The following is a 17,874-nucleotide window of genomic DNA, read 5'->3' as shown; positions in this document are numbered from 1 at the left end:
GGCGGGGCCGGGGCGGGGCCAGCGCGGGCCGGGGCGGGGCGGGGCCATCTGTGGCGGGCGCGCGCAGCCATCGCCGAGCAGGTGAGTGTGGGCCGGTGCGGGGGCAGCCGGGCGGGGGTGGTGGTACCGCGGTGGGAGCCCCGGTGAGCACCAGTGTGTCCCGGCAGGGCCGAGGGGTAGCGGGTCGGGCGGTTTTTCGGGCCATTGTCTCCGTGGGCTGCGGCTGGCCCGGGGCCGCGCGAGCGGTGAAGCTGCAAGGCCGGAGCTCAGCCAGAAGCGGGCGGTGGGGTAGTGCAGTGGTCAGGGAATTTCCTGAGCTGCCTTTAATTACTTCAGGCTTTCTTCGAAATCTGTAGAGGACTGCCTTCTGTCCGAAGTCACCCGCTCTAATTGACCGTGCTCAAGTCAGGCTGTGTGGGGAGCAGGAGCTTTATCTGACGCAGGATGACAGACGGTGTTGTGTTTGTCCCCCAGCACGGTCATTTTCAGCTCTGGGGACGGCAGTGTTGTGGGTACCGGGGGGCGGGTAGCGGTTACCGGGGCATTATGGAGCGGTTAGCGGGACGTTGAGCGCTCGCTAACTCCCGTTCGTAACAAGTCAAACCGCCCCGGTCCAGCTCAGCAATATACCGTGCAGATTCGACGAAAACCACACCGGATAGAGACCACTGTCAAAGTTTAGAGGCTCAGTGACCACCACGGGTGCCTAAAGATCCTCCAAGAGCACCGTCTGAGACTAACTGTGCAGACTGAGTCATTCCCTTTTCTATCCAGTGCTGCAATACAGTATTGCTTGCTTCTTAATACTACCTTGGTGTTAAAAGAAGGAGTTTTATCCCCGATTTTGGGTGACAACAACACAATGCCTGCCTTGTTCTTTTCTGTAGCTAAAACTAGTTGGACTTCTATCTCTTGCACCCTTCCAGAACCTCAGAGCTGGCCACCCTCTGCATTCGGAGGACGACCTTGGGATCTGCTTTTTTTGCCCTCATCCAATGTAATAGACTTTAATTGAAATCTTGTGTACACTTGGACTATTGTATTCTTAACTTGCATGAACATGTGCATTAATTCTAGCTTAAACCTCCTGCAGCACTTGAAGCTTGGTGAAACACTATGATGGCAGCTCAGATGACCGATGCTCATCGACGGTTCTTGCAGGTTCTGATGTCTAATGGGATAACAGAAGGATCAGAGGCCAGGAAATTACACCAGCACTGCTGTGAAACTGATAAAGGTGTGTCTGTCCTGGTGATAAAAGAACTGTTTGTTTTTTTTTCCTGGTGCAGCTTACAAATAATTTGATTTCTGGAGGGCATGCACAAGCTAAAAAAGTTAAAAAACTGTAATATGAGTGTTCTCTCTCTTTCCTGAAAGATAAAATAATACAGTAATGAGTAAAGTAACTTCTAATCAGGCCAGATTTGTAGTACTTTTTATTTTATCAGGGTTGTTGTTTATAGGTTATACATATAAATGACTTTAAAAAAAAAGTTTTGACACTGGAAGCACTTCACTATAGTGAATGCTTTTAAGTAAATGCACTTCAGTTATTTCTCCCACGTATTGTGGGAGAAGTGACTGCTGCAAAAACATTTTGGTGAGGATGAGATGAAGTTTCCTGGTGAATTGCTGTGCTTTCTTCCCACCTCACCTGCACTAGATTGTCTGTTCTGAGTCCCGGAATCTGTTCTCCTGCCAGGTTTAGGAGTGCTATGCCCTCTGCTATGCCACCATGCTACTCACTCTACAGGGACTCTTCTGTTCTTCTATGAATTTGTACCTACTTACCCATAGCTGTAAGGTCAGGACAAAGTAGTCTACTTGTGTGTTTCTTGAGTCAGGAACTGTAACTTTACATCTGAGATGCTAAAATTGTGAAGCACAACTTTGGGTGTTCTTTAACCCCTATTAATTTTTTATTGAGAATTTTTATCCCTTTTTTTTTCTGTATAAGATCTACTGGAACAACCACTTATCTCACATTAAAATGTTATAGCTGTTGTACAAAAGAGTATTCTGTTATCTTTCATCTTTTACCCTCTCTGAAATGGGTCACTAAAGCTCCTGTGCAGTGTTTCCTGCTGACAGGAGCCAAGCAGGTGGCAAAATTACGCTTGAATATTGTACTTACTTTACTATCGTTCTTGGTGTTTGTTGGCTTTGTTCACTGAAGGAATCTTGTATATCTGAGTCAGGAACTCCTGAGCAGGAGCATCCTATGAGTGCAGTTTGGCACTGTGCTGTAGTGCCGTGGGGTTTGGGAGCGGGACCTTGACCCAATGCTGTTAGATGAGTGAGGGACTTCTGTGACTGCAAACAGGATTAATTTCATGATAACTGATTGTATTTTTGAGACATGAATTATTTATCTAAAATTATGAGCTGTTACTTAGTTCTGGTTTTTAAACCATAGCCTGATGAAGGCAACAGAAGTGATAAAATTGACAAAATCTTGTTTTGGATGGATGTGAGAGTTGTGTGGTGCTGTGCAGGCAAGAACCATTATATACTCTTCCACAGAATGACTGCAAAGTCCATCTTAATTATGTCTATGATTAAACTGCTGCTAGTATTTGTTTGGTTTGTAGAATGTGACTCAAGATAATTCTTGTGTTTCTACAATGCTAGAATTTTTGGTTTTCTGATATGTAACTTGATCACTTATATGCCATTAATTTGTGAAACAGCATACAGAAACAATAAATCCCATGTGTATAAGGGAATCCAAGTCAGTGTATTTTCCTATTGCGCATAGTATTTTTTCCCAGTCATATTTTATTTTCAGTTCAGCTTAGTTCAAGTCACTGTAATTACTGGATTAGTGCTGTGGGTTCCCTGAAACAAGACAGAATGTCTGGACTCTGTCAACTGATTTTAGAGGAGCTGAGCATTTCTGAAGGCCACGAGACAGCAGCAGAAGGAAGTTATGTGTCTGCTGAATAGAACAGTTTGAATTCATGTTTGAATTCTGCCTCACAGTTTCATCACTTTTACATGGAAAAAATGTTTCACATAAAAAGATCTGCCTGATGTGTAGTTGTTTGACTTTTCTCTCTATGTGTTTTTTCTCATTCATTTCCAGTTTACTACGCACATGATAAACTGGATGATTTCATCAGCACTATTAATAGCCACCTGCAGCCTTTGTTTATGCAGATCCGGAAAGGAGTATCGGAAGACAATGGGAGAGCGCATTATGCTGTAGTAGGTACCTGCTGTGCTGTGTTTGTGTGGGGCTGGCAGTGGATGCAGGAGGATAAACTGTCACAGATCAGGTGTGTGGGAATAGGACATTGTAGCAAGGATGAAAGCAGTGTTGGAGTTACTTAGCATAAACATTGCTTAAGTGCTGAAGTGAGATTCCTTTTCCACAGGAGACTTTCTTCCCTGAGAAAGATTTTTAAACTAGAAAACACAGAGAGCTGTCCAACATATTTTTCTTTCTCTCCCACTCAAAAATCAACCTAGCACAAAAGGATTGCTGAGGAGTGGCCTATAAGTTGTTTCCCCAGATGATCTGCAATGTGCATGTCAGAGAAGCTTAGTAATTTCAAAAGACCAGATGCATACAGGATGTATTCTAACATTAGCTGCTGCTTTTAACTTTTCCTTTTGCCAGTTAAATTGAACTAATAATTATTATTAGTAGCATGTGCAATAACAGTAGAATAGATGGGCAACTGGTTTTCACAGTGAAAAAAACGGTGACTGATAACATAGTTCCATCTGCTGTCTAGCACCAGAACTGTCTAGCACCTGTGATATGTCAGCTCGGCTGCAGCACTCTGTCAGTTCTGGGAGCTTGGATTATGGAATGGCTTTGCCTGGGCAGAGGCAGCTGTAGAGAATTTGTGGCTGGAAGATGAGGGGTTGTAAAGAAAGAACTTGAATACCATCAAGTGCCCCTGAAAGAACTAACATTTATGTTAATTGTAAGATGATGTATTCTTAACCTCAAGGGTTTTTTTATAGTTTCTGGTATGAAACAACATAGGCACTTTATATCAGTCTATTTTTTATAGGTGAATTTGGCGGAAACTGAAGTAACTAAAATGGCATCTGACTATACAGAAATTGAATTGGAATTGTTCAGAAAAACAGTAAGTATGTCAGTTATCACTTAGTAAATCATATTATTTGTTAAGGTATCATAAAATGAATGAAAATTGAAATGGAGATGTGGTTGAGGAAGTAGTTGCCATTTTACCTAAGTTTATCTGAGATCAAATGGGTGGGGTGGGCAGGGAGGAAATTAAGTGCAAGTAATGATTTGCTGTTTTAAGTCAGTTATGGGTAAGGTAGATAAGCACCAGGGAAGGACTTCTTGAGGTTAGGGACTTTACACACCTTCTTTTAGTTACACAAACAACTTTCTTCAGGATTTTCAGTCAAGTTTTTCACTGGCTTCAGTAGTTTAGTAATATAAAATAGTTTTTAATGCCAGTAACGTACAAAGTGATTTTGCTGATTTGCATATAAACGTTTGTCTAGGGTTATTGAGGGTTTCCTCAAAAGATCTTTGACAAAGAGGAGATAAAAATAAATGGATCTGTCACCACTGAGTGTGTCCAGGGGTCCCTGAACGCAGCTTCATTTATGCAGCGTGTATGCTTATATTTGTGGAAATGTTTTCTTGGCAAAGATTGAAACTGTCAAGGGGACAATGATTGTTTCAGCTTTTGGCCTTTGTTTTACAATTCTGGTTCAAGCCATATACTGTAGTATCTCTCATACATATGGATGCTGAAAAAATTCACATTAGCACATTACTGTAAGGTGTGTCTGCCTAATTGCAGGGTTTCTAATACTTGGTAATGTTTCTTCCGGTAGATGGACCTAATAATTTTATCAGAAAATGGCTTCGCCTCATCTACAGATATTTTAAACTTGGCTGACCAACTTAAGACAAGGAAAATGAAGAAAAAGGAAGCAGAACAAGTGCTGAAAGTTTTTGTGGAGGATAAGTGGCTGTCTGAGGTAACTGCATTTAAGTGTTCATAGTTCAAGGGATCCAGTTATCATGTCCTTATGGATGTGGTAGCTGAGACTGGAGCTGATGGCAAAAATGGTCTTATGGGGCCCATGCTTATTGCTGCTTCAGTGATTTTTGCAGAAAAGGAAGGAGACTTACAAGGAAAAAGTCCTTGGGTAGGTCTGTACAGGACCATATGGTTTCAGTTTCTTGTACCTGAGCCAGGGGGGTTTGTGTGTCTACTCCTGCCCAGTGACACACAGGCATCCTTTGTACACAACAGCACAGCATCCTTCAACCTGGAACAAGAGCTGGGGAAAGCTTTTCAGAGTGATCAGTGCCTTTAGTTGCATTTAGAATTTCCTGAAAAGGAGCAAGGCCAGACATGTTGAAAACTCCTGTACCAGAAATGCATGGGCCACTTTGCACATGGTTACATCTGTTTTATTCTATGAAGGAGCAGTGGAGGTGAGCTCACCATGTGGACACTGCAGTTGCTTGCCAAGCAAGACTGTAATCCCTTTTCTGCTGGGGTCATTGCATCATAGATCTCCAGTCTGCTGCCACACCGTTACTTACATGTTAAGTTGATTTGGCAGGTATTTCCAAAGACACATCAAGCAGGAAATGCCAAGATTTTGTTTAAAGCAGGGAGAATTTTCTCTAACCTATAATGGAGGATCCCAAAACAGCATGCCTCTATTAAGGAATGCATGCTTGCTCATCTATGCTTTCTAAGGACTAGATCTCTGTTAGAGGTGTGGGATTTTTATTCTGTTCCTCTAAACAAAGGAGTTCTGCTATTTCAAAAATGTTCTGACATTGCATTGTACCAGCATGTTGGTTTCATGACGGTATAAAAAAGTGGCTTGTTAACAAGTGGTTAGCAAAGTCAGAAAAGGTAGAAGGAATTAAAAGAAATTCCTCATTTCAACACTTGTTTCTTTAGAAAAATGGAGAATATACTCTGCATACTCGGTGCATAATTGAGATGGAACAGTACATTCTCAGCAACTACCAGGACGTGGCAAGGAAATGTAACATCTGTCACAGCCTCGCCATCCAGGTAACATGTCACCTCAGCCAATGGACTTGCATGGTCATAGCTGAGGTTTCTGATGCTTTCCTGTGGGTATAAACTTGGTCTTTCAATCTGGTCATGGTGCTCATGCATTTTATAAAAAAAAACTTTTTTTCTTTTTTCTTTCATTTTAGGCATTTTATCTTCTGTCTTTAGAAATAAAACTGCCTTGGAGCAGTGTCTCCAAGTATAAAATTGGAAAAGTGCACTCCTGCAATGAGGAACATGTTTATGCTGTCTGGCTTTCCAAACCAGCATATTAGAGATGAACTCCTGATGCTGAAAGAGGTTTAGCAATGAGGTGTTAGCAGTGTCCTCTCTGGGCCTTGCCAATAGACGTCATCACGTGACACATTCATTCTTGGTCCTGGGATTTTAATTCAGGAATTGCTTATGTTTGGACCTCAGAGGGAACATGAGTGCTATGTAGAGCATGCTAAAGCACTGTGTTTTGATAGCTGGGACGTTTCCGGTTCCATCTTGCCTAAGTAGTTACAGCTTGGATTTTCCAAAACTGCTGTGTTTTCTTGCACTGTGAGCCCGCATCTTCTGATTTGCCCAACTAACATGCTTCCACATTATTTTTCCATCCCAGTCAGTCTCCTTTATTGCACTGAAATTGCTGTCGTTCAAGCTAAATGTTGTCCATACAGGGAAACAGTATTTCTAGTTTACAGAAAAGTACCTCCTTTTAGCATTTACCAGCTTCGAATGTTGAGTGTATCTACCACTCATATTGTGGGAACCATTCTTTGGAACAAAGTGTTGCATATTTGCTGCTCTTTGTAACAACTTGCTCTTAAATTGAAGGACAGTTTAGAAAGATTTTATGAATCAACACTTCTGATTTCAGAGCCAAGTATGTGAATCCTGTGGAATTGGAATGCACTTACCTTGTGTCAGAAAGTACTTCAGAGGCCAGACTGAACCCCGCTGTCCCAAGTGTAATGAATTCTGGTCTTGTGACACCCCAGGTACCAAGCAATGTATTTTTAAAAAAACTGAATGTAATAATACTAGGAAATGGGCTGTGATGTTCAGTGGCACTGCCTGTATTATTTATAACTGTATTAGCTATTTCTGACTTCAGTGGTATGTTTCAGACACTAAACCACACACAGACAGCACTGAGCTCCCAGAGTGCCCAAAGAGTGCCACAGGGGTATAGCAGACCCCGTGTATATTTTTTTATAACTATCTTTATGAGGTGGGGGAGGAGTGGGGAAGGAATAGAAGCACACACAACCTATGAAACTAAAACTTCTGGAAATACTGAGCTTCTAAGAATCTCTTTGGAATTCCTCCATTGTCCAGGGAAATTGGACATTGTGAACAGCAACAGAGCTGTTCACAATATACAAAGCATTTTAGAAAAGGAGGTTATACAATATTATCTTTTTTTTGTGTGTTGTCCATTAACCTTCCTTTGGTTTTCTTTATAGGTATGAGTCGGATGGGCTCACCACAGAGCTCCACTCTTGGTGCTAGATGATGCCAGTAAAACTTGATGTCAGTGACATCTCTTTGCTGCCACTCTGGCAGAACAGCCAGACTGTATTGTATTCACTTAGTAACAGTGCTCAGTGTACCCATTTTCTAAAGTTCTAAGAATCTTAAAATAAAACTATCATTGATGTTCCTGTTCACAGTAATGTTTCCACAGCTTTCTTGAAAGCTGTTTTGTGTTTGTGATTCTCCATATTCTTGGGTTGGGACTCCCAGTGCACGTTTGGGGATGAAAGATGCAAATGTTTTAGTCGGTCCTGCAAGCTGGTATATACAGCTGAACTCTTGAAAGAAGCCTTTCTCAGCAAGTGCTCCCTGTTTGTACAGGGACAGTACAAATTCAGTTGCTCAAGGGAAATGACACCTGCTGTAGCATGTTAAGCAGGTGAAAAATCAGAGCAGTATGTGCAAGGCAGCTGGCTGAGTCTCTGACCTAGGGCTGGAGTTGGAACACTTCTAATTGGTACTGTGGTTGTGTTTTGTCCATTCTATAGATGCAAAAGAGTTTGTCTTGACATAAGGCCAGGTCACAAGCAGCTGTGAGGGAATATTGCCACAGAAGGATTGGGAAGCAGTACGACTGGACTTGGGGCAATGTTAGCTTATGTCTGCAAAGTGCTGAAAAAATTAGCATATTGAAATTCTTTAGGTTTTTAGTCCTGGCACTTCTGTCTCCAGTTTTAATTAAGGATGCTTTTTCCTTTAAGAGTGACTTGGAAAGGAGCTAAGGACTGGCTATTGCCCCACCCCAGACTGAAATGGCAGCGTTCTTGTCCTTGGTAGAGATGTGTGATGCTGCAGAAAGGCTGCAGCAGCAGTTCAGGTGATGGTTAATCAAAGCATAATTAAACTTCAGGTTATCTAACTGCAATTAAATTATGGGTTAACTTCAGTTATGTTCTAGGCTTTAACATGATGATGTGCTTTAGGAATGGTACTCTCCAAATTAGTGTTTGCACCAAAATGCTCCAAACCATGAGATGCTTGCTCACTCCCTCTTCCCCATACTTCTCCCCTCACAGACAGGAGAACTGGGAGGCCCAAAAGATCAAGATCATGAGTTGCAATATGAACAATTTACTGGAAACAGCAAAGGAGTAAGAAAATGAGCAGTAATAGCAACAATATCAATAACAAAGTGTACAAGAGATACAAAAGATTCACACAAAAAGATTCATACATACAATCACTAAGAGACCAAGGAGCCCCTTCTTGCCCCTGGCCTGCATCGGTGGCAGGTTGAGGTGGTACAGAGGAACCTCTGGGTCTGGGCCATGCCCCTCCTGGCTGCAGAAATTAACCCTATCCTGGCCAGACCAGGACATAAGTAACTTATCCCATGCAGGAGACTAGTACCTTGCTTGGTGTTAGATTAATTTTTTAATGAATTGAACCTTTAGGTAACACCATCTCTGTAGCTAACTCCAGGGTTTAGTGTTTCTAAGTCCAAATAGAGAGAGATAAAGAGACTCAGGCAGAGCCCTGGTAGTGCCTGTACACAGGCTGTTTCTGAGGGATGTGCACACAGGACCTAACACATAGTCTTTAGGAGTTATTAGAAACATACAGAAATGACATGGCTACAGCACACTCTTTCCACTTACCTGTTGTGACTACTTCTCCATGCTTTAGCAAGAGTTTGTTGGTTTTTGGTTTTACTCCACCTCTAACCTCTCCTGAGAGAGAGATGCTACTTCCCTGATTTTTAATTCCCTTTTCAGTGCTGCTGACTACATTTCAGAGCTATGACCACCAGAAACTAACGGAGAAGCTGAGCTCAAGCGATCGCACATAGTGCCAATATTTAACTGGAATAAACAGAATCTGTCCAGGCATCAGAATGCAGGACTGAAATGTGGCCTTTTTGAAATTTGGAAATTTGACCAAGTCTGGATCTTCTACATCAACCTATAAAAAACCAAACAATCATCAGAAGACTGTCTTTACTCAAATATGATTTGATAACATTACTGATATTAAAATTTCAGGCAACTATTTACCTGACTAGTGTTGTGAAGAATTTGGCTTTCATGGGGGTACAGGTTTTCTGAATCTTGTGGTGAGTAGAGACGGATATACTTTCTTCCAAATACCTGTATATAATAAAAATTTTCCATTAGTCATTAACTGGCACATTACTGGAAGCTGTGGGCCATAGCTCGCATTTAACAGTACAATTACATGATTACAAGGAACATAATTATCTTTGTTAGTAATAGAGACTGCTATAATAAAAAGTTAAATCAGGCTATTGGAATTTAAGTACCTCTTCCCTTGGAGCAGATAAGAATGAAATACCTTTGGGAAGGAAATGCCTTTAACCAGATTGCTTTCAATTAAAAGTTTAAAGCACCTAGTTTATACATCATTATTTAGGCTCAAAATTAGCTAGAAATAAGAACTGAGAATAAGGAGGCTGAACCTTCATTGCAATTTACATTAACAGGCAGAGGTACTTGCAGAGTGACTGCTAAGCTTCCATATACCACTCAAACTCTTACTTCTGTGTCATCATTAAAACAGTTCCTTCATTGGAGTGCTGAAATGAGATAAGAACTTTTAAGGTGAGTGGCCTGGCTTCCCTGAACACTACATGTTCATTATGTGAACTGCAAGTTTTGGTGTCAGGATGTAGCAGCATGAACGAGTCAAAGCCGACTCCTCCACTGATACCAGTGGAACAGAAGGTTTAGGGTGAAGATGCAGATGGCTTGTGCTGGCGTTCCAGACCACTGCAAGAGCTAGGCATGATTATACTTGGGAACTGTCCTGTTATGGGTACTCTGACTAATCCCAGCACCCTTGAGTGGCTACCCAACCATTCCTAACCAACCTGCTTTTCCTTTATCTTAGCATCCACATAATAGAACACGATTTCCTGAAATCTTACCAATATCAAAGCTGTCATACTGGCTATTTAGTTTGTTGCTTCAAGAACAGCACATAAATGTATTCTACAGACTGGACAAGTACCAAGTACTGTTGCCCTGTCCTACTCTTCACTACCACTGAGTAAACTAGTAGAGCATTGATCTGTATAACTGGCTGTCCACATGTTTTTAGGATGTCTTCCATGCCCCAGTGCCCAATGAGCTTAAGGATATTAATTAGCTTACTAAAGAACCAAGTATTACATGGTATTTTTGGTGACTTATGGAAGTGACAAAAATGCTGGTTATTGCTCCAACAGCACATTCTCTGAATGCATGAAATGTTTTTGGGACTGCTATCAGCTGCTAACAGCTCCTTCCTGCACTTGCCTCACTGGATTAAGGCCTTGTATATTATAAGACTCTGGGTACCAGTTAATGAGCAATAGCCTGCATCTCCAGCGACTGCTTTTCTCATTAATGGAAAAACCACGATCTCACCACCAGCCAGCATAATTTCATTTTGTTACTTGTGCTTGTGCCTTCCTGTACTCCGCATCCACAGTTTAAATGGCATCACAAAGCAGGACAAGTTTAATTGCAAGCTGCCAGATCACCAGCTGTTCAAATTACAAAGACTCTTTCACACCACTGGCAGATAATCTCCCATTTTTGAGGCAGAAGAAAACAAGTTCTGAGGTTAGTAAGGAAAGTATCTTTTCCCAGTCCAACAGCTCCTGTACATTTTTTTTCCACAAAAAAAAAAATTCCCCTCGAAGATTACACAGCATGAATAGTTCAGTACTTCACTTTCAGAATGCAGCTGTATGTGTGTGCCAAGCAGGTAGCATGCAAAAGAAATACAATCCATACAGAGCTGCACAGCAGTTGTAAAAAAAAACATGCTAGGAAGGCCTGAATTAAGCCTAAGTTTCCAGTGAAAACACAGGTTAGCAAGATGCAACTGGGACAGAGAAAGTAAAGCTCAACCCATAAAAAACCCATAAATAACCATCAGTAGAAAGTAATGTCACAGTCCTGCTGGAAAACTGTGTAAGTGTAAGCCTGTTTGGTTTTTTCAAGAGTCTGAGGGACAGCAATCTCCTTCAGTTAACACCTCTCAGTGTTTGAAGATCCACAGTAGTCAACGTGGATCCAGAAGACATCCCTGGACCTGTTCAGTGCTTACCACAAAAGGCCCCAATATTTTATTGGGTTGTTCTGCACTAGAAGTCATCATCAAAAAGATATCAAGTTTTAATTCCTATCTTACTGCATGCATTAATATTTTACTGGGTAACCTGAATTGGACTAAAGTATGTACCTAAGTCCACCTCAAAACCTTGCTTTCCAGATGTGCTGGCTTTGGCTGGGGTAGAGTTAATTTTCTCCACAGTGGCTGATATAGGACTATGTTTTGGATTTGTACTGAACACAGGGTTGATAATATAGAGATGTTTTTCTTATTGCTGAGCAGGATTTACAAAGACCTGAAGCCTTTTCTGCTTATCATACTGCCACGTTGGCAAGGAAGTTGGGGGTGGCTGAGACTGGGAGAAGACACAACCAGGACAGGTGACCCAGACTGACTGACCAAAGGATATTCCACACTGTATGACATCATGCTCAGTATATGGGGGAAGAAGAAGAAGAAGGAGAAAGTGGAGATTTTTGGAGTGATGATGTTTGTCTTCCCCTGTAATTGTTAAGCATGATGGACTCTGCTCTCCTGAGAATGACTGAACACCTGCCTGCCCATGGGAAGCAGTCAAGTAATTCTTTGTTTTGCTTTGCTTACATGCACAGTTTTTGCTTATTAAACCTCAATCCACAAGTTTTCTAGCTTTTGCTCTCCCCATTCTCTCCCTTATCCTGCTGTTTGGGAGATGAGAAAGCAGCTGAGGCTTGAGGCTTGGGGATTGGCTGGGCTTAAACCATGATACCAGAAAAAGAAACTCCTTAGTGCAACATTACAGGATCCAGATTGTTCCCAACTCTGTTACAAATCCCATGTGACCTTGGAAAAGCTGCTTCTTGTGATTTCTATCTATCATCTGTAAAACAAGGGTAAATAATGGTCTTGCTCAATGAGCAACACTTGTGGTCTATAAGATTACATTCAGAATTAAGTCGCAGTAGTGACAAATGCAATAAAATAGCAAAACAGTATCTGCATCTTCTCTATCCTTTGATTGTTCCTCAAGCTGTCTGCTCTTCTTGTCTCTAATACATACGATACCATACCATACCATTTTCTGTAAGTATTGCTTTAATGGCATGTGTAAAGTACATACCTGGGCTAAAAAATTTTGCTGGGGATCCTGATGAAGAGGTGAGATTGTACCTCCTGGACCAAACCAAGCATTAATGGTGATGTCATCTTCTTCTCCTTCCCCCAAGCAGCAGTAGTCAGGGATACTGATATCTTCTTTAAGTTCTGGGATCTATTTCCATGAAGAAAGAAACATTAAAAAGAGTATGTGTTGACTTGCCAAAATATGTAATTCATAGAACAGATGAGCAAGGCTGGACACAAAGAAAACAAATGCCTGGCTGGTCCAGCAAGTGTAGGAGACAGGTAGCTGACCTGCTAGGAATCTGCAGGAAATGTTCTCAAACTTTCTGTTCTAGTGAGCAGACTCTGTTGGAAGGAGAAGCGGGAGAAAGGGTTTCTCATTCTTCAGAGACCCTATGCTTTTGCAGAAATCAGAGATAATCACAAGAATGTTTTCTCTTCATTGAAAAGGAGCAGCTGATCTCTTCTATACTATGCTTGCTTCTCTGTGAGCTATCTTTTTATGTCTCCCACCAACCTAAGCTCTGGTAAACTGGAATGACATTTCAGATTATGGTAAACATATCAATGTTGAAGACTTTCCTGTCCAAATCTCTTCCCTGACTTATGAAATGGGCTTTCCAGGTGATATCCCCCTAAGTATATGCTACATTGTACTGAAACAGTGCTGGGATTGAATGTCTTCATCCCAAAAGGAATTTTTTCCTATGTCTTGCAGCCAAGTGGAACAAACCTGTCCCTCTGTTCCTTCAAATCATGGGAATAGAAACTTAAGAATTACTCTGAATTCTCCATATACCCTTCGATCTAGTACAGTCAACATCCTCAGAGACAACTTGTGCTACAAAAGGAACACGACTGTAGGGAGATAAAAATATTCACTCAGTTTTACCTGATCAAAAAGCTGGTGCTGGGCAAGGTATCCTACATTTTTCTGAAATGACAGCAGAGAAAGAAAACACAGTAACATACAGGAAAGACAGTGAGTTAATTTACTTACAGGTGAATAGAATTTACATATAGGTAACATCCATTTCCAGTGTCCTATTCAGAGTACTGTAAGTATTTCAACTGTACAAGGGGTCTTCAGAAACTTACAGCTCCATTGAAATTGTGACAGTGTAGGTGTGTCTCCACAATCTATAAATCATCCAGCTTGAGTTACTGAAGGCAGCTGGGACTCCCTGTGGAGTATTGACAGCTGACAATGCACGGCATCCTTCTAGCCAGACCCTGCTGGCACACAGACCAGTTCTCCCTTATGCCCTGGAACTACTTCCATACTATATTCCAGGGTGCACCACAGATCAGTTTGCTATGGCACATGGTCCTTCCTGCCAGAAGGTCAGGAAACAGAAATGGGGGCTTGGGATCTTCATCTGTGAAAGCAAAAGGACATTCCAGATGCTAATCAACTTTGTATTTTTCTGCCTCATGGCAAGTAAATTTGGATCTGACCCTAAATCTCACTAAGCAGTTTAATGAGAAAGAGGAACAACACTGCTGGCTGATGATCCCTTATTCTTAGATTCCACCAGTCAGATTTTTGCTGCATATGTATATATGAATGTGCGTATGTATTCATCAAATTCCAGCTATTGTACATTTGATTATAGGTAAAAATCAAACCTATTGTTGCAATAATTATTCCCAGCTTCAGGTCTTGAAAATACGTCACACCTTTTAATTCAGAGCTTGTGCTTACAGCACACCCCCTCGAGTGTCTGTCCCTTGCTGTGTCTGGAAATGAAACAAATGAGTGTAACAGACCTCATCCATGATATACTGGCTGATGAAGTCACTGACAGTCATGAGCTGCTGAGACCATTCCTCATCTGTGTACCGAGCACCCAACTCCACAGGGACTGTGCGGCACCCTGCGACTTGACAGAAGTAGTCCACACTGAAATAAAAAAAGTTCCATTACCCTCTGTACTGCTCTTACTAATTTTGAATGTAAGGCAGTCAATCTAAAACAGTCTTGTTGAGTAATAAAATTCTACTACCCTGAGTTTCTCCTGTCTAAACCAAACCAATCAGAAGAAAAAGGCAGAAGAAAAGAATGCAAGCAACAAGGAAATCACCAGGCAGGTTTGTGTGTTCATGACCTCACAAGTGTCTTTTGTTTTGGTTTAAAAGCCTGTTTGCCTCAGTTGTTTCCTTGCATACTAAGAAGATTTCAGCTGTTACTATCTCTTGGCAAGGGATGGCAAATATTTTTGCTGCCTGCTGCCACATTTGATAAAATGTTGTATCTTTTACTCAGTAATATTAGATCAACTCTCTGTCAGTGTCAATACAGGTGCCAATAACACCCATTCCAATTGTTTTAGTTCGATGGGTGAAATACATCTCTCCATGGACAATGGTATTAAACGGAGAAGTGAATATTTTTAAGTGTCTAAAGTTAACCAGTGCAGTACCTTCCCTCAAAAATTAATAAAATCCCTATGACAAAACAAGTGTGTCCACTTAATTTTACCTTTGGTTGTTAAACTAAAGCAATTACTCAAACTAAGCATGAGTGATTTTATCCCTTTTCTAGGGAATCATGACCTTTACCTCACAAATACTTGATGTTCAGTATTAGATACGTGGGCACCATTGCGTGTATTGATCAAGCCGCACAATGCTGTTATTCACTCCTGCACAGTGGTCTCTGAAACTCAACACTCAAACACAACACTGAACAAACATCAGTGCTTGGATTTATGAATGAAAAAGTCAACAATGCTTACTCATGGCTCTGAAATTCACTTTCTATTGCACTAATTATTGGCAAGTTCCAAGGGGTAAAAACCACCGATGTGTGCATGACACAGATGCACTGAGCTGTGAGCAGCTCACTGGCACTTGGCAATGCGCACTTCTCATGAGCTCCCAGGTGCTGCCTTTGGGCTCCTGGGACAGCTGAAGGCTGGGCAGAGGGCGGCCTTCACCCAGAAAGAGCCAGAGGCTCGTCAAAGGGTCACCCTGACACACTCCAGCACCTGCTGTGATACCCTGAATGCTATGAAGAGCTTCTCTCATCTGTGAAGGAACTTCCACAGAGCAGTAAGACACTGCTGCTAGCAAAATACGCTGCCCACGGTATCCATCCTCTGTGAAGGTCTGCGCTGCTCTATCGAGCATCAAGATATCCAACTCGGGGAACGATCCTGCCTTTACTTGGACAGGGAAGGAACTTGCTTCTCACCTCCACTTCTTCATACACGGCCAGTGGTCCATGACGCCCTCCAGAACCACGGGCCGCTGGGGAATGAGGTAGCAGTCCCTGAAGCGCTCCAGCGAAGGACAGCGAAGGTGCGGAATCACCTCCTGCGGCTGCAGCGCAGGAGGCGGCGGCTGCAGCCGGAGCCTCTGGAATGGACGCTCCCTCAGCAGCCGGAGCCTCTGGAATGGACGCTCCCTCAGCAGCCGGCACGGCCCCGCGCGGGGAGCGCGAGCACGGCCGGGCCGCGAGGGGGGCTGGGGGGTGCGGGGCGCTACCTCGGCACGAGCTCCGCCGCTCGGCGCCGCGCGGGGCAGGTGCGGCTGCAGCGCGCGCGCCAGGCGCGACAGGACATTGTCCAGGATGGCGGCGCCCATCAGCAGCCCCAGGTCGCAGAGCCGCACGGCGCGCGCGAGCGGGCGGCCCGCGGCCACCTCGGCCAGCGCCCCGAAGAGGCAGCCGTAGGCGTAGACCTGGCGCCAGGCCTTGCCGACCTCCCTCCACGGCCCCGCGTTCAGCTTCTCCCAGGAATAGTCGCGCAGGACGTCGCTGAGGCGCTCCAGCGCCGCTGCCGCTCCGGCCCCGGGCCGGCCCGCCGCGCCGTAGAGCAGCGTCCGGGCCCGCAGCAGCAGCGGCAGGACGCAGTCCTCCACCTCGCCGCTCAGCGCCAAGGTCAGCCCCTCCTCGGCGCGGGGCAGCAGCGCCCGCACCTCGGCCCACAGCGCGGCGCCGTCGCTCGCGCCCTCCGCGCTGCCGCTCGCCGCCATGGCCGCGCCTTCGCCGCCGTCCGCGAGGAGGCGCTGTCGGGCCGGGCCGGGCGCTGGGGCGGGGGGTCCGTGCTGGGGCTGAGGGGCGGGGCCGGGGCTGAGGGGCGGGGCTGGCTGTGCCGGGGGCGGGGCTGAGGGGCGGGGCTGGCTGTGCCGGGGGCGGAGCTGCTCCCGTGCCGGGGAAGCTCGGACTCGGTGCCGTTACCTGTGCGGGTGCCGTTACCTGTGCGGGTACCGTTACCTGTGCGGGTGTTGTTACCTGTGCGGGTGCCGTTACCTGTGCGGGTGCCGTTACCTGTGCGGGTGTTGTTACCTGTGCGGGTGCCGTTACCTGTGCGGGTGCCGTTACCTGTGTGGGTGTTGTTACCTGTGCGGGTGCCGTTACCTGTGCGGGTGCCGTTACCTGTGCGGGTGTTGTTACCTGTGCGGGTGCCGTTACCTGTGCGGGTGCCGTTACCTGTGCGGGTGCCGTTACCTGTGCGGGACCATGATCGGCGCTGCTTTCGCAGTAAAGGGCAGCGCACGGACGCGGTGAAGGTCACGGTCACCTCTGGCCGTTCACCCAGGGCGGGCGTGAGGAGCTGGCTGCCTGCGCTGTGGCCAGCGGAGCGCGGGCGGTGGGTGCTGCGGGAAGGGGAGATGTGCTCTTCCCGGCTGACCTTTTGTGCTGCAAAGAAACGTCTCTGCCCGGCCCCGGCGTGCGCTCCAGGAGCTGGAGCGGAGCCCAGCGCGGCTCTGAGCCCATGTCCTCCCGCTGCCTCAGCTGCTCGCTGTTAATCTGCGCACAGGACGTGCTTTCTGCATGGGATATGCACGAAAGTCTTCTAACGCGCTGGGCACAGCATCACTGAGCCCCAACCTGCTTTGATAATGTGCCCTGAACGTTCTCAGGACTTAATACTTGACAGCAAAGATAAAACAATATTGTATTTAAAATTCAGCACTGAGGAATGTTTTAATGTGGTGAACCAAGCTCTAAACCACCATAACAGGAAATGACGAATGTTTAGCTCCTCGTTAGGGTCGAAATCTTCGGATTTGAGACAAATCCTAATTTACAGTAAAGGTTAAAATCATTGTTTTCTGTACTGAGACACATGTTTACACAGAATCACACAGAATCATTAGGTTGGAAGAGACCTTCAAGATCACTGAGTCCAACCGATGC

At 44.4% G+C, this 17,874-nt stretch overlaps 2 protein-coding genes and 1 long non-coding RNA gene across 7 annotated transcripts in view; 2 read left to right on the top strand and 1 right to left on the bottom strand.

Annotated features, from left to right (window-relative positions):
- The first annotated feature begins 21 nt into the window (after positions 1-21).
- Positions 22-7,708, top strand: NSMCE1 (NSE1 homolog, SMC5-SMC6 complex component). Of its 3 annotated transcripts, XM_058850229.1 has the most exons (9): positions 62-81; positions 337-997; positions 1,094-1,237; positions 3,086-3,207; positions 4,026-4,103; positions 4,834-4,980; positions 5,925-6,041; positions 6,910-7,030; positions 7,499-7,708. In XM_058850229.1, the coding sequence occupies exons 3-9, from the start codon at positions 1,117-1,119 to the stop codon at positions 7,546-7,548; spliced, it is 756 nt and encodes a 251-aa protein (XP_058706212.1). In that variant the 5' UTR covers positions 62-81; positions 337-997; positions 1,094-1,116; the 3' UTR covers positions 7,549-7,708. The 3 variants fall into 3 exon arrangements, with proteins under 3 accessions (XP_058706210.1, XP_058706212.1, XP_058706213.1); XM_058850227.1 differs by lacking the exon at positions 337-997 and having other exon boundaries at positions 22-81; XM_058850230.1 differs by lacking the exon at positions 62-81 and having other exon boundaries at positions 101-997.
- Positions 7,709-7,852: 144 nt separating this feature from the next.
- KDM8 (lysine demethylase 8) lies at positions 7,853-16,743 on the bottom strand. 2 transcript variants are annotated; one of them, XM_058850208.1, is made up of 7 exons: positions 16,153-16,743; positions 15,925-16,119; positions 14,499-14,631; positions 13,621-13,662; positions 12,727-12,876; positions 9,563-9,655; positions 7,853-9,470 (listed from the first exon to the last, which is right to left on the bottom strand). In XM_058850208.1, exons 1-7 carry the CDS (start codon positions 16,704-16,706, stop codon positions 9,306-9,308), a joined length of 1,332 nt encoding a protein of 443 aa, XP_058706191.1. In that variant the 5' UTR covers positions 16,707-16,743; the 3' UTR covers positions 7,853-9,305. The 2 variants fall into 2 exon arrangements, with proteins under 2 accessions (XP_058706191.1, XP_058706192.1); XM_058850209.1 differs by having other exon boundaries at positions 15,925-16,088; positions 16,218-16,743.
- Positions 16,473-17,874, top strand: part of LOC131584773 (uncharacterized) — a 114,924-nt gene continuing 113,522 nt past the window's right edge. For both annotated transcript variants that reach the window (XR_009278798.1, XR_009278797.1), the window contains exon 1: positions 16,473-16,611. This is a non-coding gene — a long non-coding RNA (uncharacterized LOC131584773). The remainder of the gene's footprint in view (positions 16,612-17,874) is intronic.

The sequence above is a fragment of the Poecile atricapillus genome, chromosome 14 (assembly GCF_030490865.1).
Source record: "Poecile atricapillus isolate bPoeAtr1 chromosome 14, bPoeAtr1.hap1, whole genome shotgun sequence".
Classification (NCBI taxonomy): domain Eukaryota; kingdom Metazoa; phylum Chordata; class Aves; order Passeriformes; family Paridae; genus Poecile; species Poecile atricapillus.
Note: the sequence above shows the minus strand (reverse complement) of the source record. Positions and strands in the feature narration are given on the sequence as shown.

What these genes read in the sequence shown, in the direction of transcription:
- NSMCE1 (XM_058850227.1), top strand. Translation starts at nt 1,117, where the DNA reads ATGATGGCAGCTCAGATGACCGATGCTCATCGACGGTTCTTGCAGGTT. An exon ending in CTGCTGTGAAACTGATAAAG is followed by an intron (nt 1,238 to 3,085) that starts GTGTGTCTGTCC and finishes ATTCATTTCCAG; the next exon opens with TTTACTACGCACATGATAAA. An exon ending in AGGATAAGTGGCTGTCTGAG is followed by an intron (nt 4,981 to 5,924) that starts GTAACTGCATTT and finishes TTGTTTCTTTAG; the next exon opens with AAAAATGGAGAATATACTCT.
- KDM8 (XM_058850208.1), bottom strand. Translation starts at nt 16,706, where the DNA reads ATGGCGGCGAGCGGCAGCGCGGAGGGCGCGAGCGACGGCGCCGCGCTG. An exon ending in CCGTGTATGAAGAAGTGGAG is followed by an intron (nt 14,632 to 15,924) that starts GTGAGAAGCAAG and finishes TTTTTATTTCAG; the next exon opens with TGTGGACTACTTCTGTCAAG. An exon ending in AGCACCAGCTTTTTGATCAG is followed by an intron (nt 12,877 to 13,620) that starts GTAAAACTGAGT and finishes TCATGGAAATAG; the next exon opens with ATCCCAGAACTTAAAGAAGA.